Here is a 25746-nt window from a genome sequence, read left to right as displayed (position 1 = left end):
GAATAAGGTAGCCTAAGTTGGCAGCTTATATATAAAATAGAGGACTGGAATGTAACAAAACAAATATTTGGACAACCCCTTATGAAGAATTATGTTTCATATATAGAGATGTTTTAAAGTCTGAAACGAAAAGGCCTATTTGTAGAAGCAAGCACATACACCACTGTATAAGATGGAGCTCAGTGTGAGTGGCTGTGAAATCAGCTTATGGCACACACCATGCATTTTAGGAGAGACATATCCTGCATGACAGAATCAGGATGAGTGGAAAGCAAAACTTAATGGGGAAAATTAGTTTTTTTTAAAGTGTGCTTGTGTTAATATATTATGCAGACAAAATCCACAGAATCTAGTCTTTCCTACAGTCAGAATTTATTCAAAAGGAAAGGAAACATTGGATCAAGAACTTAGACACAAATATTCATAATAAGCTTATTTGCAATATTCTAGAATGAGAAACAGCCCAACTGCATACCAATAAAGGAATTATTTAATAAATTTTATGTCCATTTAACAGAATATTATCCTGCAATCCAAAGGAAAAGGTTCCTGACTCAAGCAACAGTAGGTGTGTATCTAAAAATAACTAGGTATGGCAAAAGAAACCCAATTATAATGCACATCCTTAGATCTATTTGCAAAATACTCTAGAAATTTTAATGTTGGGAAATGTATGGAGATTTGAGAAGAATTAGTTTACAAAGAGGCATTAGTACAGTTTGGATATCTATATTCTTTCCCAAGACTGAAGTGGTAGATTTGGGAATATCTATCTATCTATCCATCTATCTATCCATCTATCTATCTAGCTAGCTATCTATTTAACTATCTCTATGTGTGTGTGTAAGTGCCTGTCAAACCCATCAAATCATGGTCATTAACTATGTGCAAGTTTAATACATGTTAATTATACACCAAGAGCAGTGAAAATGTACAGTTATTTATAAATGCTTATAGAGACACTTATAATGTATCAGCTATTTGATTGACCCAAGACTATAATTACAAGGACCATACAATATGTAGTTATGATGAATAAGTACATGAAAGAAATAGTATAAATTCACTTATAATCGACTGATACTAAAACTTTCTTACTAAATGTATTTTAAGTTATAGTGAGACCATACAATTTATTAATTTTAAACAGGCTTCCATTAAGATGTAATCTTTTTCCTTGACTCTTCTACCTAGATGTGTTTAGAGCTCAAGAAATATTCAGATTCTAGTAATAATCATGCCAATACAGGCTTTGCTGTTTGGATAGGAATGTAAAACCAGCACTGGTAAGGAGGGTTGATATGAGTATTGCAATTTTTTTCTGAAAACTGTTGAATAATAGACGGTTGTTGGGACAGGGAAGGAGAGAGCAACAGGAAGGTTAATCTGATTAGAATATAATCCATGAATGTGTACGAACACCATTTTGTACAATTTATATATTCACCAAAATGACTGGGAGGAATGTAATATGGGTACCTGTGTGTCTAGACACTAGTGGGAATCTACAGGGCAGGTGGAGAGGGTGAAGGAGGGTGAATATGGTAAAAAAAAAAAAAAATTCTATACAGTAGGAAAATGGAATAATGAAGCCTGTGAAGTTGTTTTAAGAAGTGGAGAGAAGCCAGGCACCAGTGGCTCACGCCCATAATCCTATCTATTCAGGAGGCTGAAATCTGAAGATCTCAGTTCAAAGCCAGCCTGGGCAAGAAAGTCAATGAGACTCTTATCTCCAATAAACCACTCAGAAAACCGGAAGTGGCGCTATGGCACAAGTAGTAGAGCTCTAGCCTTGAGCTGAAGAGCTGAGGGAAAGTGAGAAAAAAAAAAAAAGTGTGTTCAAAGTGAGGTAGTAGATGCTGATGATAGAATAATTAATAAAAATCTGACATTTCACCAACAGGATTTGACATTCAATGAGAAGCTATTTACTTATTTTGTGACACAAGAAATTGTATTTGGCACTTGGCTTTGTGAGCCATGAAACAAAGAGAGCTTCCCCCTTTCCCCCTACTGTTCTGTGTCTTAACACCTCCCCATTGCTATTTTACTGTGATGAGCTCAGGAGTTGGGTGTGGAGTTCACTCACAAGAGACATAATGAAAGATACACACTGTGTGTTCCTGATCAACTAGTTTCCTTTTTAATTTTCTAACTTTTCAACTTTTATTTTTTGGTTCTTATTATAAAGATGATGTATAGAGGGGTAGTGATTACATTTCTTGTCTAATTTGTTACCCTTTCCCTCATTTTTCTCTCACTTTTCCTCCCTCCCAATCCCCCATCCAAATTGTACAGATCATTTCCAAAAGATTGTCTTGTGAGTATTGCTGTTGCAATACTTTGTCCTTGGTCCTTTGTCTCACCATTTTGTTGTTCCCTTTCCCTTCCCTAGTCCAGATAAACATATATACAATACCCAGGGTGCCAAAATCTAATACAGTAACAACAGGACAAACCATAGGGAGAGGAAAAAATACAAGAGAAAAAGAAATCACGTAGTACGTTGAGAACAACAAGAACAAAGAATAGTCTTGGAGTTTATTTCACTTAGCATCATCTTACATGGTCATCTGTGCATAGCTATTGAGCCATTCTGCTCTTCTGCTAAGATTTTCCTAGATATATAATAATTATTACAAATAAAGGAGATCAGGGAACCTGTTTGTCTGCGTCTGGATGACTTCATTTAAAAATTTTTTTCCAAGTCCTTCCATTTCCTTACAAATGGGGTGGTGATATTGTTTCTGATGAATGTATAGAATTCCATTTTTTTGATCCATTCACCTACTGAGGGACATCTGGATTGGTTCCATATCGTAGCAATGGTAAATAATACTGCGATAAACATAGTTGTGCTGGTAGTTTTACCATGGCCTTGTTTGTGATCATTTGGGGAGCAACTAGTTTTCTAATTGCTCATTTTGAAAACAGGGCGCAAAATAAATTCTTGCATTTTACCCATTTTATTCTCTTATTCCATAATAGTAGTAGTGGAAAATAAATGAAAACTATGTACACTGGCATGAAAACTATTAAATTCCCATCTGGCTACACTACAAGTTGTTATTTTCATCTTCATATTCCAATTATAGAGCGTTGTACTGACTAATAAGAGAGATGTTAGTACTGAATATTTAATGTAGCACTAAAGCATCAATACTCCATAAATATTAACAATTCTGTTCTGATGTTAATAAATATGAGTTATGTCTGTTTAATTTACTATTTCTGTAATAGTAATATTGGAGCAGTAGTTGAAAAATCATTCCATGAGTAGGCTACTTCAACTATATTATTTTAACATATAGAGCCTAGATCCCTTATCTTCTATAAAAGGATTACTTGTACATCAAAGGACAATGAAATAAATGATACATGTAAACATCCTTACAATAAAAAATTTAAATCCAAAATAGAGCTCAAACAACTATGGACATAATTATAAAGTAGCACTACATATTTACTTCACTCTCATCTTGTTTACCTTGGTGACTGGAAACACTTGGATGAACCAAGTCTTAAACTAGCTTTGTTGGGTTTGAGAGAATTTATATTCATTTGTTGTTTTTTTTTTCTCCCTTTGGTTGTCTTTTTGTTGTTTTGTTTTTTTTTAAATAGAGAGCAAACTTCTCTTTAACAGGCATGGCCAAGGTAAACAAGAAAGTCAGAAGAGAAATAAGAAAAGCTCCAGATATCTGAAATGACTTGGGAAGTCATTTGGAATGGGAGGGATGCCAAAGTTCTCATCACCTAATGCAAATAGAAATGTGTAACAGATGCTATGTAAATAGTCTGGGTGAGAAGGCCAATGATTTACAGGTATATTCTATTTCTCTCCATAGTGTCAGTATTCCATATAAAAATCTAACAGTCATCGTATATACACGATAAGTGGTAGAGAAATTATCCAAAAGAAGGTCAGAAACCAGAAACCCTGTAAGCGGAAGCTTCTCTCTGACTAGCATAGGGCCTCTGATTTGTTAAATTTTTTTGAAGATTCAGTAAGACACAGAAGCACCAGCAGTAGAAGTTAACAGCTAAAATGACATCGGGTTTCTTAATTAAACAAAGATCCTTATTAGCCTTTGGCCTAATTTTGGTAATTCATAGTTAAACAGTAGAAATTAAAAATCACTAAATTTTATTGCTTGTAAATCTCTACAGCTAATTAAAACATTGCTCTTTGAAGATAGGAATAGGTATTTTCTTAGCTCTTTCAACAATCTCTGCCCTAAAATAAAATTGCATTGCTTCATCTGTACTACATCCCTGCTTTCTCTGTTATGCAACACATATATAGACTGAATTGCATAAATGATATAGGATAGGTTTACATGATTGTCAGCTGGCACGTTAGGAAAAGATAAACCACTTGAAATAATTATATTAGGAGAAAAGAATTTCACTATGGTACCAATTCTGAAATATTTGCTATAAAAGAACCAGTCAAATAATTCGTGGTGTATTTTTAGGTATTCTTTTTTTTTTTTTTTTTTTTTTTTTTTTGGGTCCGGTCGTGGGGCCTGAACTCTGGGCCTGGGCGCTGTCCCTCAGCTCTTCAGCTCAAGGCTAGCGCTCTACCACATGAGTCGCAGCGCCACTTCCGGCTTTTTTCTTTTTGCTTATATGGTGCTGAGGAATTGAACCCAGGGCCTCAGGCATGCAAGGCAAGCGCTCTACCACTGAGCCACCTTTTTTAGGTATTCTTTAGGTCATTAAAAATTTATTTTTAAGAAGACAATGGTGGCTCACAATTGTAATCCTAGCTACTCAGGAGGCTGAGATTTGAGGATCACGGTTCAAAGCCAGCCTGGGCACAAAAGTCCATGAGACTCTTATCAGCAATAAAACACTCAGCAAACCGGAAGTGGTGCTGTGGCTCAAGTGGTAGAGTGCTAGACTTGAGATGAAGAACTGAGAGGCAGTGCCCAGGCCCAGAGTTCAAGCCCTACAATGGACAAATATATATATATATATATATATATATATATATATATATATATATATGCATATATAAATGTATTTTATATGTATGTTAATATATTTTATAGTTGTGCCTTTTGTTATTGTAAAGATACTGTACAGAGATGTTACAGTTACATGAGTAAGGTAATAAGTACATTTCCTATTGACCAATGTTATTCTCTCCTTTGTTTTTCCCCTACCATCCCTTCCCTCCGCACTTCACCAATTCTCCCCTCCCCCTCCCCCCAGAAGTTATGAAGTTTGTGTCTTATACATCTCATAGTTTTGCTTTTATAAAAATAAACCAAATAAATGACATTGCTGGCTTTAGTGTTTTGTCCACAACTATCCATGATTTTGCATGTAATATTGTTTTTCTTCCTGTGACTATAACCTGGTTTCAAATTTATTCCCATCAGAGCAACTTCTCTCTACATCATTGGCACAAGGAAGTATGAGGCCTCTTAAGTGGATGTGTTATAGCAATGGATAACCTGAAATGAGATAGTCCCCTGTAGTTGAGGTATCATTATTGTGGGCTCTTGTAGTGGACACAGGTAGGAAATAAATAATTGTTTCCAACATCTTGGTTCTATCATGACCCTAACAATTAAAAGCAATTCCTGCCAAAGTTTTCTACACCCTTATTTATTCAATAATATACTCTGTGTCCCCTAGAGAACTCTGGCTAAACAACAATGTATTTTTACAGAAATTTACATTGTTTTACAACAAAGCAAGAGACAGTATAGAATTAATACTTCTATGTATTTACCAACAAGAAAAAAAAATAGTGATCAGTATTTGTTTGCAGTTATTCCTACCTTAGAATTGATTAAACTGTATGAAAAATTCAATATATATATATATATATATATAATGAGGTTTTAAATTTGATATAGTTATGTTCAATCATTTATGTTTGTGTCTTAGGGTGGCTTGCACATATATAATGTTTAATTATCTTTAATGTTTGAAATATAAAATATCTATTTCAAAAATAGAGCTCAAATTATTCTGTTCATTCTGTTCATTTTTAATTATAAAATATCATAGTTTGAAAATAATTTTTATAAAATATTATATTTAGGTGGATAATTATACTTACTCCCAGCCCTTCTGACTGAAAGCCATTTTCATGTTGATAGAATAAGAGAGAGAGAAAGAGAGGAAGATAGTATTATGACTATATTTGCCCTATATTCTTCTCTCCATTTGTCCATTTCTCTTACCTAAAGCCACACCCTCTAACACAAAATTTGTTCTCTAAGGCACTTTTTACTGAAAGCCATTTTCACCACGCATGACTTGCTTAGTTTCTTTTTAAAAACATATATCTTTTTTATTGTGAAAATAATGTACAGAGAGGTTACAATTACATGGTCAAGATAATGAGTATATTTCTTATCAAACATTGTTGCCTCCTCCTTTGTTTCCCCTTCCCATCCCTTCCCATCTCCCCCCTCCCCCCCCCCCCCCCCCCCCCCCCCCGCCCCGGCCCCTGGCCCTGCCTCTCACCCGTCCACCCCCTCCCCCCGCCGCCAAAGTTGTAAAGTTCATTTTTCGACATAACATCTTGTACATCTCATTGTTGCAATGGGTCCAACTGTATCCCTATTTAAACAATTTGTTTTTTCCCTTCCCCTCCACAAATTATAACAACATCAAATACAGTGAAAACAGGGGTTATACCGTGGGGGAGGGTCATACAAAGCAAAAAAGAAATATAAATATGTTAGAAACAATTGCAAGAAAGAAAAAAAAACATTTGAATACTTACCTTGGGGTTCATTTCAACTAACATCAACTTATCTAACCTTTTCTGCCTGTCTCAGACATATACTAGTTATTGCAAATAAGGGAAACCTATGTTTCTTTGGGCCTGGCTTACTTCACTTAATATAATTTTTTCCAAGTCTTTCCTTTTCCTAACTAATTCTTGCTTGCTTTGCCTTCCTTCCTTTCTTCCTTCCTTCCTTCTTTCCTTCCTTCCTTCCTTCCTTCCTTCCTTCCTTCCTTCCCTTATTTCCTTCTTTCTTTCTCTTTCTTTCTTTCTCTTTCTTTCTTCCTTTCCTTCTTTCTTTTCTTTCTTTCCCTGTTACTTGCTTAGTAAGCACTCTATCACTTGAGCCACGTCCATATCTATATATTTTCAATGTTATTATAGTACTTAATTTATTTTAACTTAATTTATTTTAACTATCATCAATTATTTTTTACAAAATAAAAACATTTCTTTTTACAATATGTAGCATATTACTTATATTTGCTCATATTATTCTGTCCATGATAACTATAGAATTTGTCAGTGAAGTGATCGTTTTTGTTTTGTTTATTTTTTCCTGGTTTAGATAAATTATGAAGTGAGCTTCGGACAATTTACTGTAAAACACAGCAAAGAAATACCTGGAACCTAAAGATCATATCTTGTAAGACAAACAAGTTGACTTAAAAAGACAATCTGGGAGCAATTTAACAATACATATTTTAATACATGTTTTAATATAGTTAATTTAGTCAGTATAGTTCTTAATGGTGATAGAAACAGTGAAGGAGTTCTTTGTACAGTAAAATCCAGGTAACACATATAAAAAGAATGATAACCAGAAATGTATTATTGATTCAGGAAAAAATAATCATGATAAAATAAGTACATTTTAAAGCATTTTAAAGAAAAGTTTAATATTTCTTAAGTAAAATGGGAAAATTATTTCTTCATAATGCTGAGATCTTGTTGGTACCATTGCTACAAAATAAAAGAATGATCATTTCTGGCTTCCATGCAGTGAGATCCTACTGTTTAACTACTGATGGAAAAACTGTATGTGAACATATGAACATAATGTTTATTTAAATGGTTATACAATGCTATTAGTAGATGGGATATAGAACATACTTCACAAATACTACAACACATATAAGACTCATGTAAGTTATATAAAAATAGTTGGTTTCTAAGGAATATTTTCAAGACTTTTTTTAATAAAAACAATCCCAAGGCATTTATTGTCACCTGATGATAACACAAGGTCATCAGAACTGTGCACATTAACAATGGGGCTCATCAAACAATATGAACAGATGTTTGCTTAGATTCCCAGCAAAGAACACTAAAACAAACAAACGAACAAAAAACACTGTATAAGATTCTTAATAACTTCTCACTTCATTGATCATTTCTAGTTGGAGACACTTTGTAGTAGAGTAATATTATCTCTTTTTAACATGATCCAACCCAGTTGTTTTCTTGACTTTGTTTTAGAATGAATTTCTTCTGCATCATCTAACACAAGGTTCATGTATTCATCAAAACCAATGATGCAGTCTTCTATCTGCATATTCACTTGTTCATAGAGCCACACCTGAATCCGAGATCTATTTTGTAAATATCTGAAGATAAGATTGATGGGCTGACATGTAGAAAACTTAAGCTAGATCCTTATATATCATCCTGCACCAGAATCAACTCCAAATGGATCAAAGACCTTGAACTCAAAGCAGACACTCTGAAAACATTACAGGATGGAATAAGAGAAACCCTAGGTCTCCTTGGCTCAGGCCGAAATTTTCTGAATAGAGACCCGGAAGCACAACAAATCAAAGAAAGGTTGGACAAATGGGATTGCATAAAGTTGCAGAGCTTCTGCAGGGCAAATGACATAGCTAGCAAGATCAACAGAAAGTCCATGGATTGGGAGAAGATCTTTACTAGCCATACAACGGACAAGGGTCTCATATCTAAAATATACTTGGAACTCAAAAAATTAAACCACCCAACAACAAATCCTCAAAGAAACAACTGCCCAATAAATAAGTGGGCGAAAGACTTAAAGAGAAACTTCTCTGAAGAAGAAAGAAGGATGGCTAATAGACACATGAAGAAATGTTCAACATCCCTAGCCATAAAAGAAATGCAAATCAAAACAACATTGAGATACCACCTCACTCCAGTTAGAATGGCAAAAATCAAGAACTCTAACAACAACAGATGCTGGAGGGGATGTGGACAGAAAGGAACCTTACTTCATTGTTGGTGGGAATGTAAACTTGTTCAACCACTTTGGAAAGCAGTATGGAGGTTCCTCAAAAGACTTCACATAGAACTCCCCTATGACCCAGCAATCCCACTTTTGGGCATTTACCCAAAAGTTTACAAACAAGACCACACTAAAGCTACCAGCACAACTATGTTTATTGCAGCATTATTTACCATAGCTAAGATATGGAACCAACCCAGATGTCCCTCAGTAGATGAATGAATCAAGAAAATGTGGTATATATACACAATGGAATTCTATGCCTCCATCAGAAAGAATGACATTGCCCCATTTGTTAGGAAATGGAAAGGCTTGGAAAAAATTATATTAAGTGAAGTAAGCCAGGCCCAAAGAAACATAGGTCCCATGGTTTCCCTTATTTGTAATATCTAGTATATATATGAGTCAAGCAGAAAAGGTCATATAATGTGATGTCAGGAAAATGAACCCTTAGATGTGTATTTTAATGTTTTTTTTCTTTCATGCATGTGTTTCTAACGCATTTATAAGATTATCTCTTTGTTGCTTTGTATGTCCCTCCCCCACAGTATAACCTCTGCTTTCACTATATTTGATGTCAGTATAACTTGTGGAGGAGATGGGGAATAACCAGTTGTTTAAGGATTCAGGTGGACCTGTTGCAACAATGAGAAGTACAAGTTGTCATTCCAAAACGAGCTTTACAAAGTCGGTGCGGGGGGGGGGGGGGGGGGGGGGGGGGGTAGGGGGAAAGAGAAGATTGGGATTATGGGGGAGGGGGGAGGCTGGGAAGGGATGTGAAGGGTAAACAAAGGAGGAGGCTGCAATGCTTGGTAAGAAATGTACGCATTATCCTGCCCACGTAATTGTAACTCCTCTGTACAGTATGTTCACAAATAAAATTAAATTAAATTAAAAAAAAAAAAGATTGATGGGCTGCACCATCACCTTCTGCACCTTTTGGCCCTGGCCACGGTACGCCATGGTGGAATCTTACAAAGGCCACATGGATCAGCATGCCACCCTACGAAGCAACTTCCGGAACTTATTTTCAAGACTTTTATCAAATTATCTTATCAGTGTCACACTATGGTTGTAATGAATAAATGCAGTTCCAACAGAAGTTATCAGTTGATATTTTTACTCATTCTAACAAGACAAAAATTAAACAAAGCTGCATTCCAGAACTTAATTGAATCATTAAATATGTGTTCCTTCTTTGAAGAACTGGATAGTAGTTGTTCTATTATATTAAAAATTAATTCTTTATCTTCTTCAGTTTCTGTAATGTAATGCCTATACACACATTAGCATTTTTTAAATAAGTATTTTATTGTGAAAATACTGTACAGAGGGGTTACAATTATATGGGCAAGATAATGAGTAAACTGCGTATCAAGCATTGTTGCCTCCTCCTTTGTTTCCCTTTCCCATCCCTTCCCATTTCCCCACCACCACCACGCCAAACCCCTGCCCTTCATCCCTGGCGCCAAAGATGTATAGTTCATTTTCAACAAAACATCTTGTCCATCTCATTCTTGCAATGGGTCCACCTGCATCCCTATTTAAACAATTTCTTTTTTCCTTTCCCCTCCACAAATTATACCAATATCAAATACAGTGAAAACAGGGGTTATAGGGTGGGGGAGGGACATACAAAGCAGCAAAGAAATCATCTTATAAATATGTTAGAAACAATAGCAAGCAAGAAAAAAGATTTGAGTTCTTAACTTGGGGTTCATTTCACTTAACATGAACTTATCTGACCATTTCTGCTTGTCTCAGACATATACTAGTTATTTCAAATAAGGGAAACCATGGGACCTAGACACATTAACATTTATTTCATCCTCCCTTTCTTTTTACATTTCCTATACCACTTTCTGTAAAATAAACCAAACCATAAACTAAGCTGGGACTCATAGCATTTCCCTGATTTTTGTGATGTAAATAGTCCCACAATGTCTTTTTAAAAAAAATTTATTGTGAAAATACAGTACAGAGGGGTTACAATTGCATGAGCAAGATAATGAGTACATTTCTTATCAGCATTGTTGCCTCCTTCTTTGTTTCCCTTTCCCATCCCTCCCATCTCCACCCCCCCCCCTCGCCAAAGTTGTAAAGTTCGTTTTTCGACATAACGACTTGTACATCTCATTGGTGCGATGGGTCCACCTATTTAAACGATTTGTTTTTTCCTTCCCCTCCACAAATTATACCAACATCAAATACAGTGAAAGCAGGGGTTATACCCTGGGGGAGGGACATACAAAGCATCAAAGAAATCATCTTATAAATATGTTAGAAACAATCGCAAGAAAGAAAAAAACATTCCTCCTAATATCATCTTATCTGACCATTTCTGCTTGTCTCTGACATATACTAGTTATTGCAAATAAGGGAAACCATGGGACCTATGTTTCTTTGGGCCTGGCTTACTTCACTTAAAATAATTTTTTCCAGCTGTCCCTCAGTAGATGTATGGTTCAAGAAAATGTGGAATATATACACAATCGAATTCTATGCCTCCATCAGAAAGAATGACATTGCCCCACAATGTCTTATTTCAAACTATCAATTTGATATCACTGAGGTTGGCAGTCAAAGAATGTCGCTCCTTATTTGTAGGTCAGAGGTTCACAAGGCAATAGGTTCAATTTGCAGCAACTTTTGCCCCCAAAAAGATGAAAAAATGAGAGAAATATAATGCAATACAGTTCACTGTTTGTTTTCACTGGGATATATGCAAATGTAGTTGAATATTTAGAATCAATTGTATTTAGTAGGCATTACCTTTACTTAACATACATGCTTTAATGCTAGACTAAGTATTTCTTTTTATCCTTTAGTAATTTAGATCCTAGACCAGAACATCTCTGAGATTTTATAATCATTTCCCCATTATACCTCTGCTTGGCTATGCCTCCCCTGATTAGGACACAGTATTATTTGTATTGAGTTTTGCAAAATATTGTTAACATGGATCTAATTCAAAGGAAACAATGGAGAAAATCCATAATAAAGACCATTCAAGAAGACCTTTGCTCTTTAATGCTCAAAACTGTCAGTGTCATAGGATTCTAAAAAGTAAAACAAGAGAAGTCTATTGTAGATTAAAGAAAACCAAGCCCATGATAATAAGGTGCATTTCATGAATCCAGATTATATCCAGACAACAAACTAGGAAACTTTGCAACTAAGGAAAATAGGACATTTAACATTTTAAATATGGAACCTATAGATAAGGTAACAGGTATCAGTATTTGATTTCTTGATGGTTAGAATAATGAAGTTATTTTGGAGAATGTCCTTGTTCTTGTGAGAAGCCCGACTAGGCAAAAATAAATTTGTGCCTAGATACACAGACAGTGTCAAATGAGATCTATTATTTAGAGAGAAATGGTGAAAATAAAGAATAATTGTAACAATTGTTGAATTCAAGTAAAGGTACAAAAATTACTCCAAACACAAAAAATAAAAATCTGTATAATCATAGAAAGTATACAGGAGGGCTGGGAAGGTAGCTCAGTGGTAGAGCGCTTGCCTTGCATTCATGAGGCCCTGGGTTTGATTCCTCAGCACCACATAAGCCAAAAGAAAAAAAAGCCAGAAGTGGCACTGTGGCGCAAGTGGTAGAGCGCTAGCCTTGAGCTGAAGAGCTGAGGGACAGTACCTAGGCCCAGAATTCAGGCCCCATGACTGGAACCCCCACCAAAAAGAAGAAAGTATACAGGAGAAATAAGATGTACAAATGTCTTTACCTAAGAATTCTGAATTTCAAATATATATTTTAAAGACAATGATGTTACAATTTTTAATCCCAAATCCAGAAAAGCAACCTAATATTAATTAAGCAAGAACTAAGCATCAAACTATGCCCTAAACCTTAATAAACTTATAATGATTGTTTTCACATAAGATAATCAACTTTGAATAATGAATATTTTTAACTAATGATATCATGATCACTACAATCCATAATAAAAAGAAGAAAATTGTTTCTAAATGATCACAGCTTTGTGTTTTGTTGAGGGAAAAAACACAAAGAAGCTTAATTATAATCATTCCTTTTGTTGTTTTACTATTTAATAATTAGAAGTCAAATTTACAGTACTGACTGATAGACAATGATCCCTTGGTCCATCACACATTGCACTGAAACTTAAATTAATCTTCATGATTTCAAATTTCTATGCTAGGCTACCAAGAATGTCAGAGTTCTCTGAGGCTTTCTGTTTTATAGTTAACCTCTTCCTCTGTGTGAATTTCACCTCCTGATTGAAGGAAGGGAATTCAACACGCTGTCCTGTTAAGAATACAATCTTTTACACCATTTCTCAAGATTCATCTCAGATTTACAGCCACACACTTAAGAGGTATTGTGATGCAGAAATGCGTGCAAGACATAAAACTCTATTTTCCCCTTTCTCACTTCAGTAGAGTACAATTTCCATTTATTCACACTGTATTTCCTCACATGATGTGTTCCTCAGCCCAATGCTATAAATTTGAAAATATTTATAGACAAGACTCTCACCGATGCCATTTATGCTTTGCTGACATCATATCTCATACAAATAACACAGCCGTTGACTGGCCAGCATTATTCTCCATTAAATAAAAGGTCCACCTTTGACTACAATATTCTTAATGAGTTCAAAGAATACCTGCTTATGACTGCTCAGGGTTTTCTCAACTCCAGTTTTCCAAGTGATCAATTTTAAATTTATAGGGTGGGAATTCCATGTATCCCCTTTCTCTCAATATTTCAATGACAAATGTCAATGGGTTTAAAAACTGCATTTTTTAGGCAGAGTAGAAACTTTGATTGTCCAGCCAAGAACATAGACAATTTTTAAGTATTATATAGCAAGTAGGCAGAACTCAGAGGCAGTGATCATGCAGACCTTAGGTAGAAATCAGCATGAGTCATTCCTGGAATGGGGTTTGGATGGGATACAGATGGAATCACTGGGGTGGAACTCCAGTACTTCCTGTCTCTCTTCTTCCTGTCTCCATTTATTAATGGATAAGAAAGGTCATCTGAACATTTGGCAATGCGCATTTTGAAGATCCTACAAATAGCCAAACTAATGAACGCTGGTGATGTCTTCTAATTGCACACTCTCTGGTATGTTACTAAACAATGTGCATAGCAGATTTAAAGGGGACAAACTGAGATTGTGAGCAGTTGCTATTTTTGTGTGTGGTATAGGGCCCCAAATTTTAGTTATCTCATTGGAATCCGATGCAAAGAGATCTTAGAAGTCATAGACACCTTATTTGTTATTTCAGGGTCTTCAAAACTGCATACAGTAAGCAGACAGCTAGAGAAAGTATAATTTCCCTTTTAAACAATAAACAAACTAATTCTTCCAACTTTATACTGAGAAGTATACTGCACAGACCAATTATCATTTTTTTTCTTGGTCGTGGGGCCTGAACTCTGGGGCACTGTCCCTTAGCTTTTGAGCTCAAGGCTAGTGCTCTACCACTTTGAGCCACAGCGCCACTTCCAGCTTTTTCTGCTTATGTGGTGCTGAGGAATCGAACCCAGGGCCTCATGCATGCAAGACAAATGCTCTACCACTGAGCCACCTTCCCAGCCCCAGACCAATTATCTATGGGTTAAACTCAGAAGAAAACAATTTTTTAATCCAACAGCCCTTTAGGGCTTCCATACTCATGTCTCCAAATATTTCCCCATGTTCCAAAGGCTTCTGAACCTCATGATACAGCAATGGTACCACTTTTCTGTATCATTTTTTCATTGCTATGACACAATACCTGGAAACACAATATGAAAACAGCCAAGATCTACTTGTGCTCTTGGTGTCATGTACTATCGTGGTGAAGAAAATGTGATGTAACAGAGGAGTCACCTTCTACCAGCCAAGAAATAGAGAGACAAAGCTCTCAGAGACAGTGGCTTTGTCTTTCCCCCTTTTTATTTCATCTGGGCCTCCAGCCTACGGCATGCTGCTCCACACATTCAGAATGCTCTTTATCTCTGAGCATAGCTTTCCAAGTACACACAGAGGTGTGCTTTTCTAATCTCGGAGACACTTCTCCACAAAATCAACTTGATAATCACAGCCCTTCAAGTGTATTCTCTTTCAATATTGTGTTGAATACTCTAGATATTTTGAGTCTCAATTCAATGTAAACTTTCAATCCCTCTTTGCAAAGTCCACAGAATAACTTGCTGAGATTTTGATTGCAATTGCATGGAATGTACGGATCATTTTAGTCTGAGTCTCTCTTTTGTTCTTATTCTAAAGGTGAGATACAGAGGGGTTTCTTTTTCATAAGTCAGGAAATGAGTGCATTTCTTTGTGCAGTGTCACCACTTCCTTTGCTGTCTCATTCCAATCCCCCCCCCAAATTTGTATAGTTTATTTTCAACATAGTGTCTTTTGAGTACCACTATGCATTTGTTCACCTTTTGTCCCTCCATTTCTGTGTCCCCAGTACCTCTCATCCCAGAAAAAAAAAATAAATGAACAAACAAGACAAAAATATCTTTGCTTCCATTTCCTGGAATTCATTTTGATAAATATTATATGATCAGAGGTGCAGAAGTATTGTGGCCTTTATGGTCCTCCCCCAAGAGTATCTTACTTTGCCTCACTGTGTGTGAAAGCCCAGAATCCTGTATAATTTATCATGTCTCTATGTATTTTAGATGTAGTTTCTGCACAGGACAGAAGACATGAGTTGTTTGCCTCTCTGAATTTGGCTAACCTTACTTAATATGGTTTGTGCTAAGTCCATCCATTTCCCTGCAATTGACAAAACATTATTCTTTCTAATAGCTGTGTAAAGTGAAAAGAGATATTTTAAGGTAACATTTAAACAAAATTTTCTCAGTTTCAAAATAGACTGCTTCCTGTGTGAGCATGTCAATGCCTCAGTAATATGGTAGAAAATGACACATTTTAATGACACTATGAGGGATTAAAAGGTCAAGCAACAATTCCTAATTGTTGTTTTTGGTATTCTTCATTCCATTCTGATATTGAAGATAGTACAGTTTGAAACTGTCTACAAAAATGTAGCATATAAAAACCAATTAATAGAGCAATCATATGGAAATTAAAAAGTTAATTATAGAAGTGAAAAATAGAAAATAAAATTTTAAGGTACTAACATTTATCAGATTTTCTCAAATATTTTTAATACTGGTTCTATGTCTACAATAATAAAACAATTTCAGTATTAAACCTTCTGGATTCCTAATAATTTGATATGTGTTGTGTAGTTTGTTCAGAAAACACTTTACAATTGTTCATTGTTTTCCTAATAGACTATTTCAATAAAATGTTTATGGAACTCAATACTAATAAGTTGAATTATTTCACAATAATTTGCAATCCTGAAAAATGGAAAAAATATATTTTTATTGAAATATGCTTCTTTCACAAATATGAAAATATTTAATGTTTTTAAAAATTGACATTAAATTACTAAAATTTGACATGCAAGCCATAGTTTAATTTTTTCAGAGGGATAACAGCTTCATAATTTTTTAAAGTTTCTTTTTTTCTAAAAAAATAGAAAAAAGTTCCCATCAAAGAACTTCTGGCACTGATAAAGTAAAACTGTCACATTCTACTTTGGTAGTTAAATATATCATCTCCCTGTCTATTATGCATAGTAGTTCTGTCACAAATCTTGTTTCTAGTTACAATTAATTAAGCAAAACTAAAATGTTTAAAGATACCACAAATCAAATTTAATTTAAATGGCCACAATAACTTAAACAGAGATAGAAGTAATGACTTTCTTATGCTTCATTACTTTACCTAATTCTGTTTGAAACATTTGAACAGAAGAACTCTGAGTATGGTGAGAGATTGTTTGACCATTGGGACCCCAATTCAATTACAGAATGATGCCTTCACCTTACATGGTAGCAGGACATATTTTTTCTACTAATTTCATTTCCTATCTCATTGCAACCTTTCAATGTGAATTTCAAAAATCATACACATTGCCGTTGTTAAAGTCTCATTTAACCTGAACTTTAGCCCATGTGTCACTCTTAATAGTAGAAAAGTAATCTTAATTGTGTTCCATTACAAATCGCAACATCATAAATTAATAAACTACTAATAACCTTATTCTCCCCTCTCTGAGTGGCCTTCCAGTGCGAAGTGTTCTATACCCTGATAAAATCCTATTGCTTATTGTTGTCAAGGCAATTTATTTTTACTATATTGTGACTTTATTTTTATTATATTCTATGATTTGATTTTTACTATCACATCTCTAAAAACACTTCCTACAGTCCGTAATAGAACCGAGAAATGAAATCTTTCCAATTTATCTAAGCAATTAGAGCACATAATTCATCAAAATGGAGATTAGATCAGATAAATGTTTATGCACATCATCATGAGAGAAATCTCTTGTCAATCAATTACACAACTGCACACAAAATTCATTCATCTACTGTTCAGTTCATGTTTTTCTTATCAGCCTAACATGTTAAAGAAACCCTTCTGAATTCTGATGATGTTAAAAATTCACTGATTTACTTGTTTTGTAGGACAGGAGACATTGAGTAGAGGAAAATGTTTGTGCTACTGGTTGGTTAGTTTCCAATTTATACTTTAATAGGCAGCACATTCAAAGAATTCAGCAGCTGAAGCTACAATGAGTAATAGACACAGAGATGTCTCAGTTTCACCATAGCCTTCCACTCTAGGATTTCCACCATTCCAATTAAAAAGAATTTCATCTCTCAGTTTATATTTCTTTTCAGAAAATACAATAAAATACATATTTGTTACACTTCCCTGATTTTTGTCCCAATGGTAGCACACTATACTGTTCACTCCATTGCTTTTCTCACTTAATAATATATTCTTCCAAATATATCAGTACCTAGGCAGTCTTCTCATTCATAAAACATAACTTACACATGAGTTACCAGGAATAAAATGAAACTCTTGGTCTTCTCTACTAACTATATGCATGTACCTCTGAAGGATCAAAATTATGTAAGTTACCCAGACAGCACAAGGATTTAACTTCTTTTTGCCTATTACACAAAGAGACAGAGAGGAATGCAGGTTAGCAACACACTATGGAAAAGTAAAATAAGAAGTAAGAGAAAACCTACAGAAAAGAGAACAGCAGAAGCGACATAAGATCCTGAATCTGTCATTCTGCCATAGCGTGACCAGCCTCAGCCAGGTTGGGGATACGCGCATTGGTTGCAGCTCCACTGATGCTCTTTGAGGAAGCATCAAGAAGACTCCGGTTCTCATGTATCTCTTTATACTATTTATATGATACATGGGGAACAATTTTCCTAAATAACTGTAAAATCGGTACATTGTGGTAGGAATAGAGACATCGCCTGGTTTTCAAATGTCTAGCTAACAGCTTTCTTTTTTCATCGCATACATTCGAATTCTATTTCTTCCACCGCTGAATGGTATTTTTTAGTATAAAATATTTATGTAGCACCTTGGGTACACTAGCTTCAATTGACATATCATGTTTCCCTTCCAATTTTAACTGTTATAGCTATTTTTAATGTACCTTTGTACATAAACATTTCTATGGACTTACGTTTGCAAGTTGCATGAATAGATACCACCAGTAAGGATGAGAATGTATTTCTTTTTTTTTAAATTTAATTTAATTTTATTTGTGAACATACTGTACAGAGGGGTTACAATTACATGGGCAGGATAATGCGTACATTTCTTACCAAGCATTGCAGCCTCCTCCTTTGGTTTACCCTTCACATCCCTTCCCAGCCTCCCCCCTCCCCCCCAATCCCAATCCTTCTCCTTCCTCCCCTCCTCCCCCCCCCTCCCCTGCACCGACGTTGTAAAGCTCGTTTTGGACATGACAACTTGTACTTCTCATCGTTGCAACAGGATACAGGAGAATGTATTTCTTACTCTGTTTCCCTTAGCTGACTTTTGTCTGTTATTAGATTATTCACTAATTTGGATATGTGTTTTTGAAGGGAGGTGAAGGGTAAACAAAGGAGGAGGCTGCAATGCTTGGTAAGAAATGTATGCATTATCCTGCCAATGTAATTGTAACCCCTCTGTACAGTATGTTCTCAAATAAAATAAAATTAAAAAAAAAATAAATAAAATACAAATTGTCGGTAACAAATGTTAAAAATGCATTTATTGACTTGATTCATTTACCAAATCTTGATTGTCCTTTTACTAGTTACTAACAGTTTATTCCACAGTGAGAGTAGAAATGTAAATAATGTATCTTCCTTTACATAAATATGCACTCCATTTTAAAATACAGGCAAGTAAAAATTATTGCAATTTAATATGTCAAGTAGTAGAATAGAGGTTTTTGATAAAGCACCATGGGCACACCTCACGTGGTAAGGGTTCTTTCTTTTTTATTATCTGTAAGTAGTTGTACAAAGGAGTTGCCATTTAACTAAGTAGTTTAAGAGTACAATGCATCTTGATCAATGTTACTCCTATTAACATTCTTGCTCATCCCTCTCAAACCACCTCCACCCCCATTTTTCTTAGTTTTGTGGCATATACATTGAATTTTTGGCTGGTGATGCCTTCTGAATTGTGGAAGGTGTGAGAGGAAGTCTTTTCACAGAAAAGATTTACATGAGCCATAGCTCTGAAAAACTTTCTAAACAGAGTAAAGGGGTAAGTGTTTGAACTACAAGTATTAATATCATTTATTATTACCAGAAGTTGCCAGCCCAAGGGGTTATATTTGTGGACTTCTGACAATATTTACTACTGAAGTACTTCACTTTATTTCTGTTCATTGGTAATATAAAACTCTAATGGGCCAAACTGGAACATTTATGGAACAGTCACATAGGATTCACTCAACAAGAAAGATGTTCTGCATTTTAAATACTTAAACTTCTAGTACGAAAGATAGGGGTATCTCTTGTCTTTCAGTCTCTGAAGGTAAACAAGGCATATGAGCTTATCTTGAACAATAGAAGAAGTGGCATTGACCAATATGCACTATCCTCATAAGTTGAAACATGTTTGTGCCACCACTTAAAGATAATAATATTTTTTTAGTTCTATGAATGTATTGTATTACATGGAAAAAAGAGGTTTGCAGATAGATGTTTGAATAAGTTAAAGATTTTTTTCCAGTCTTGGGGCCTGAACTCAGGGCCTGGGTCCTATTCCTGGGCTTCTTTTGCTCTACTACTTGAGCCACAGGGACACTTCCCACTTTTTCTGTTTATGTGGTACTGGGGAATCGAACCCAGGGCTTAATGCATGCTAGGCCAGCACTCTACCACTAAGCCACATTCCCAGCCCAGACATTTTGAGGCAATAATAATTTAAAAAAAAACGGTTAATACTAGGATGGATTTGGAAATCTCCATAATTACTGTCTGCCCATAATAAAGTCTGGGTGAAGCAATACTAGAGTTAAAAGCAGTCATAAATTCCTCAGTCATTTTCCATAATCATATTTTGAAACTTCATGGAATTGTAAGTCATATCTTAATCATTTAAACAAAAATCATAATCATCTCATAATACCAAATTGGAACCTAGAGATGGAAAGCTATACAAGGTCAATTTCTATGACTACATTTCCACTTCCACTGGGGATCTTAAAGAACCCTACACATCACGATGTTGGATAGTTTTAATAACCTGGAACATAAACATCATTATCTATCTATTCTTATATATGTTTATATAAACTGGACAAATTATTTTTGCATTAATAGGCACAGAATCATTTTACTCCTACTGCAAAAAATGAGGCAAAGTAAGTACTCTTCAAAGATATTCTATAAAATTGGACAGAAAATGAACACAGAAGATAATTTCTTCAAGATAATAAGTTGCAGCATCATTGTTAAGCATACATTAACAAAGCAATTGGAAAATAGCAGGAAAGACATAGTCACTGACAATATAGCTAGTAATCATAAATGACAGACTATAAATGATAGATATATCTTCAAAACTTTTCCCTACCAATCTTCTTCCATATATATATATATATATATATATATATATCCATATATATATATATATATATACACACACACACACATTTCTAGTGGATAAATTCAAACTCAACAACTAAAATATTGTGGCAGTCACTTGTTGCTTTTATTGGCTATTATCTAGACTTGCATTTATTGCTCATAAACATGTCCAACTACAATTGATTATTTTCTGATACCCAGCCCCTGATGGCTTCTACATTATCAGGGAATCACTGAGAAGCCACTGTCAAGAGCAACATTTCCAGTTTTCCTGAAGCTCCTGCCAATGATAACTCCAGTGGATATTCATTATCTTCTCTCTTTCTGTCAGAATTCCCTACTTATTAAATTTATTTTATTAAGTACAAATGTATTAGTTAATTTGAGCTATTTGCCTAAAACTACAGTATCTGAATCCTCTGATTTCTTCTGCTGGTGTTTGTTTTGGTTTTGCTAGTACTGAGGTTTGACTTGGTCCAGCTTTCTTGCTTGGATGGTACTATGCCACTTGAGCCATGCCTCCAGCCAAGATTTTTGCCAGCTATTTGGCAGATGGAGTTTCACAAATTTGTCTTTCCAATCTGGCTTCAAACTATAATTCTCCTGATCTCACATTCCTGGGTAGTTAGGATTATAAGCATTAGCCACTGGTGTTTGGCTCAAAGAACATTTTTAATAGATCAAAACAGTTGATAGTAGGAAAATTCACCAGAAATATAAAGAACTATAATCAATTCAAACAGTGCAATAAAAAATCTGAGCAACAGATATTTCATAAAAGAAAACACCCCAGTGGTAAGAAAAATTGCTTTAAGAAGGCTTTCGGTTGTTTAGTTATGTGATGATGGAACAAAGGATGAACAAATGCAGCAGTGACACTAGACACTGTGTTAAAAATGAACTATACATCTTGAGGGGGAAGGAGGGTCAGGAGGGAAAAACTGGGAGAAAAGGAGGGAAGAGCACTGGTTCAAAAGAAATGAAACATAGGCCCCATGGTTTCCCTTATTTGCAATAACTAGTATATATCTGAGACAAGCAGAAAGGGTCAGATAAGTTGATGTTAGGTGAAATGAACCCCAAAATAAGGACTCAAATGGTTTTTCTTTCTTGCTATTGTTTTTTTTTAACATATTTATAAGATATTTCTTTGTTGCTTTGTATGTCCCTCCCCCATGGTATAACCCCTGCTTTCACTGTATTTGATGTTGGTATAATTTGTGGATGGGAAGGGAAAAAACAAATTGTTTAAATAGGGATATAGGTGGACCCATTGCAACAATAAGATGTACAAGTCGTTATGTGTAAAAACGAACTTTACAACTTTGGTGGGAGGGGGAAGTGAGAGAGAAGGGATGGTAAGGGAAACAAAGGAGGAGGCAACAATGCTTGATAAGAAATGTACTCATTACCGTGCCCATGTAATTGTAACCCCTCTGTACGGTAATTTCACAATAAAAAAATGCATAAAAGAAATGTACTCATTACATGACTTATATAGCTGTACCCTCTCTGTACATTGCCTTTGCAATAAAATAAAATGAAAAATAAAAGAGTAGAACTTTGTCATCCATCAACTATCTTAATACTAGCTGTCTTTACTTTGTACTAAGTGTAACAATCTCATTGTATATTTTCCAGTCTTTACATATTTGTGTTGCCTCACAACCATATAACCAGTATTTTTCTTACTATATTGTCAATATATAATGTTGACCAACATTTATCACCATCTTTTCAACATATAATCATACTATTCAATCTATATGTGTGAAAAATGGAGCTAGGGACATTGAGGGACTAGCTGGGTTTGGGAGAGAGAAAGGAGAATGACAAAAGGGATCAAGATGAATTGTCTGCATAAACTGACATGTTTAACTGAGACCACTTTGTACAACAACTTAAAAATAATTTTTAAAATTAGGAAAAGGAACAAGAAGGGAAATAAAAATTAATATATGTATAGTTGCATGAATATTTGATAAAGTAAATTGTCTCTATTTCGTTGCAATCATGAAGCTGAATATTTAAAGATACTATTCCTAGCCTCAATAGATGTTACTGTTAGAAATAGATATGACAAGTTAGAAATCACCTTTCCCATCCGGCAGTCGTTCCTCTTCCTTCGATGGATCAAGGCACTGTCTTTCCACACCACTCCATTATGTCCTTTTCAAGTGGTTAAGTAGTTTGGGATAACATCCACTTGTAAGAACAGAAATTTGACATTCAAAAAAGCAATTGCTCTAGAACTTTTGTTTCTACAACTTTGTAAATAGTACAGCATTATGTTTCTAAGACATGAAAATATATCTCTTCATTTTCTGTCTACCTAGATCCTTTGGAATTTTCTCTTTTTTTATTGTGAAAATACTATACAGAGGAGTTACAATTACATGGGCAAGATAATGAGTACATTTCTTTTTTTAAATTTTTATTTATTTTTAATGTAAAAATACTGTACAGAGGGGTTACAATTACATGAGTACATTTCTTATCAAGCATTGTAGCTTCCTCCTTTGTTTCCCCTTCCCATCCCATCCTCCCCCACCCTCCACCTAATCCTCCCCCCCCCCATGAATGGATCAAGAAAATGTGGTATATATACACAATGGAATTCTATGCCTCCATCAGAAAGAATGACATTGCCTTGTTTGTTAGGACATGGAAAGGCTTGGAAAAAATTATATTGAGTGAAGTAAGCCAGGCCCAAAGAAACATAGGTCCCATGGTTTCCCTTATTTGCAATATCTAGTATATGTCTGAGTCAAGCAGAAAAGGTCAGATAAGTTGATGTTAGGGAAATGAACCCTAAGATATGTATTTAAATGTTTTTTTCTTTCATGCGATTGTTTCTAACACATTTATAAGATTATTTCTTTGTTGCTTTGTATGTCCCTCCTCCACAGTATAACCCCTGCTTTCACTGTATTTGATGTCGATATAATTTGTGGAGGGGAGGGGGAAAAACAAATCATTTAAATAGGGATACAGGTGGACCCATTGCAACAATGAGAAGTACAAGTCGTTATGTTGGAATTTTCTTGAATGTATCATGCGTACACATGACCAACAGGACACTTAAATACAAATCATAGATGAAGCACTGTATGAAACAACAGAGATACAGTAGAGACTCAGAAATAAAGGAGATCTAAGCAGATAACAATGTGCACATTACTAGGGCCTTAAGCATAGTGCTATTTATAATATCTGTTGGAAATGCTTCTGAAAATAAACCGTCCTCTGGTTAGCTAAGCTCATCCAGCATTGGATTGGCTTTAGTATCATATCAGCCAGTAATGCAGACTCTAATGAACTGAATTAGCTGAATCTGGGAGCTGTGATTTTGCAGGTGGTGTGATGAAGAATGGCAGGGTCTAGATATAATGAAAATTTAATTACATGCTTAATACAATTAAATCGTGATAGCTTGGGAGGACATAAATATTTTAAATGTATAATCTATGCTGCTAGGTAGCTGGAAACATTTGCATATTTGTGATGAGTGCCTCTTATCAGTGCCAATATCTATAATTCCTCTAATATTTCATATGGGTTTCTCGAATGGAATTGGGACCAAAACGAGATGACAAAGAGAAAGAAAGCTCCCTTATTGGTACAATATTTGGGCAATGTTTGCTTTCTCTGTAGTACTTTGTTGGTCCTTTGGGGCTGAATTATATACATCCCTTCTGAGATGGAAAGTTAATTTATATGATTAATGTGAAATGGTCTGTGAAAGTTTGAAGATATGACCATGCAGAGGCTAGCAGCAAAGCATGCAATGTCCTTTTACCAGAGTCCTGAAAGAAATGATGAAACAATACATTTGAAATTCTATATTTGGAAAAGGGCATGAGTATATGTAGAAACCATTCATTAGATTACCAAAGCCTTCATTATTCTGCTATTAATATATAATTCCTAAAATTATCTTCGTATTTGACTCAATCAACTTTCTCCTTGTCAGTCATACAACTTTTGTAACTTGAGTGATTGGATAGATTTTACCTCATTCTATATAATCACCTTTCCTTTTGTTATAATTTTTTACCTTATTTTGGGCCTTCCCATCCTTATTTAACTTTATTCACATTATGATGCAAATTATGTAAACATATCTTTGGTCCCAAACTTTTACCATGTGAGCCATATTACTATGAGTTTTAAATTTTGACAATCCTTATTTGAGAGAAAAATCCGTGAAAGCTTTAATTTCATCATAAATATACATATATATTCATATCAATGTAGTGTATGTAAGTACACATCATATGTGTATTGTATTTCTGATATACTTTTAATGATTTTGCTTTGTAAAAGAATGATCTGCTTAACTTCAAGAAAATTCACATATATCGTGGAAAAGTAGTCATTCATCTCTCATATTGGACAAATTCTGCAAACTTATATCTTCACATAAATGTCTAAATCATGCAGTAATAAAAGAGTACATATTCAATCAGATGGTTTGTTAAAAAAATAATAAGAAAACAGTATAATAATTTAGTACCTAATCTGAGCACCTTTCAAATTAGGCACCAATGTACTCAATATTTTGCCCATGTAATTGTAACCCCTCTGTACAGTATTTTCACAATAAAAAAAAACAAATTAGGCACCAATTTATATCTCCCTCTGGAAGACATAAATAAGATAAAACTCTATCTCTTAAGACATAAACATATATATATATGAATCAATGCAGTTTGATATAAAAAATATAAAAATCAATATAAAAAGAACAATGGAAATTCAATAGTGATT

The 25746-nt window shown here is 34.8% G+C and overlaps 2 protein-coding genes across 3 annotated transcripts in view; both read right to left on the bottom strand.

The window, feature by feature from the left end:
- Positions 1 to 25746, bottom strand: part of Ctnna3 (catenin alpha 3) — a 1374363-nt gene that overhangs the window by 160155 nt on the left and 1188462 nt on the right. The gene's annotated exons all lie outside the window — the stretch shown is intronic.
- On the bottom strand, positions 8134 to 9980 carry LOC138825760 (small nuclear ribonucleoprotein E-like). The gene is made up of 2 exons (XM_070020427.1): positions 9927 to 9980; positions 8134 to 8399 (listed from the first exon to the last, which is right to left on the bottom strand). Exons 1-2 carry the CDS (start codon positions 9966 to 9968, stop codon positions 8148 to 8150), a joined length of 294 nt encoding a protein of 97 aa, XP_069876528.1. The 5' UTR covers positions 9969 to 9980; the 3' UTR covers positions 8134 to 8147.

Source organism: Dipodomys merriami, unplaced genomic scaffold (assembly GCF_024711535.1).
Source record: "Dipodomys merriami isolate MVZ:Mamm:240054 unplaced genomic scaffold, mDipMer1.0.p SCAF_14, whole genome shotgun sequence".
NCBI classification, from domain to species: domain Eukaryota; kingdom Metazoa; phylum Chordata; class Mammalia; order Rodentia; family Heteromyidae; genus Dipodomys; species Dipodomys merriami.
Note: the sequence above shows the minus strand (reverse complement) of the source record. Positions and strands in the feature narration are given on the sequence as shown.

Excerpts from the sequence above, each read along its gene's own strand:
- LOC138825760 (XM_070020427.1), bottom strand. The coding sequence starts at position 9,968 with ATGGCGTACCGTGGCCAGGGCCAAAAGGTGCAGAAGGTGATG. Across the intron at positions 8,400-9,926 it reads AAAAGGTGCAGAAGGTGATG|CTTAAGTTTTCTACATGTCA; the intron begins GTGCAGCCCATC and ends ATAAGGATCTAG.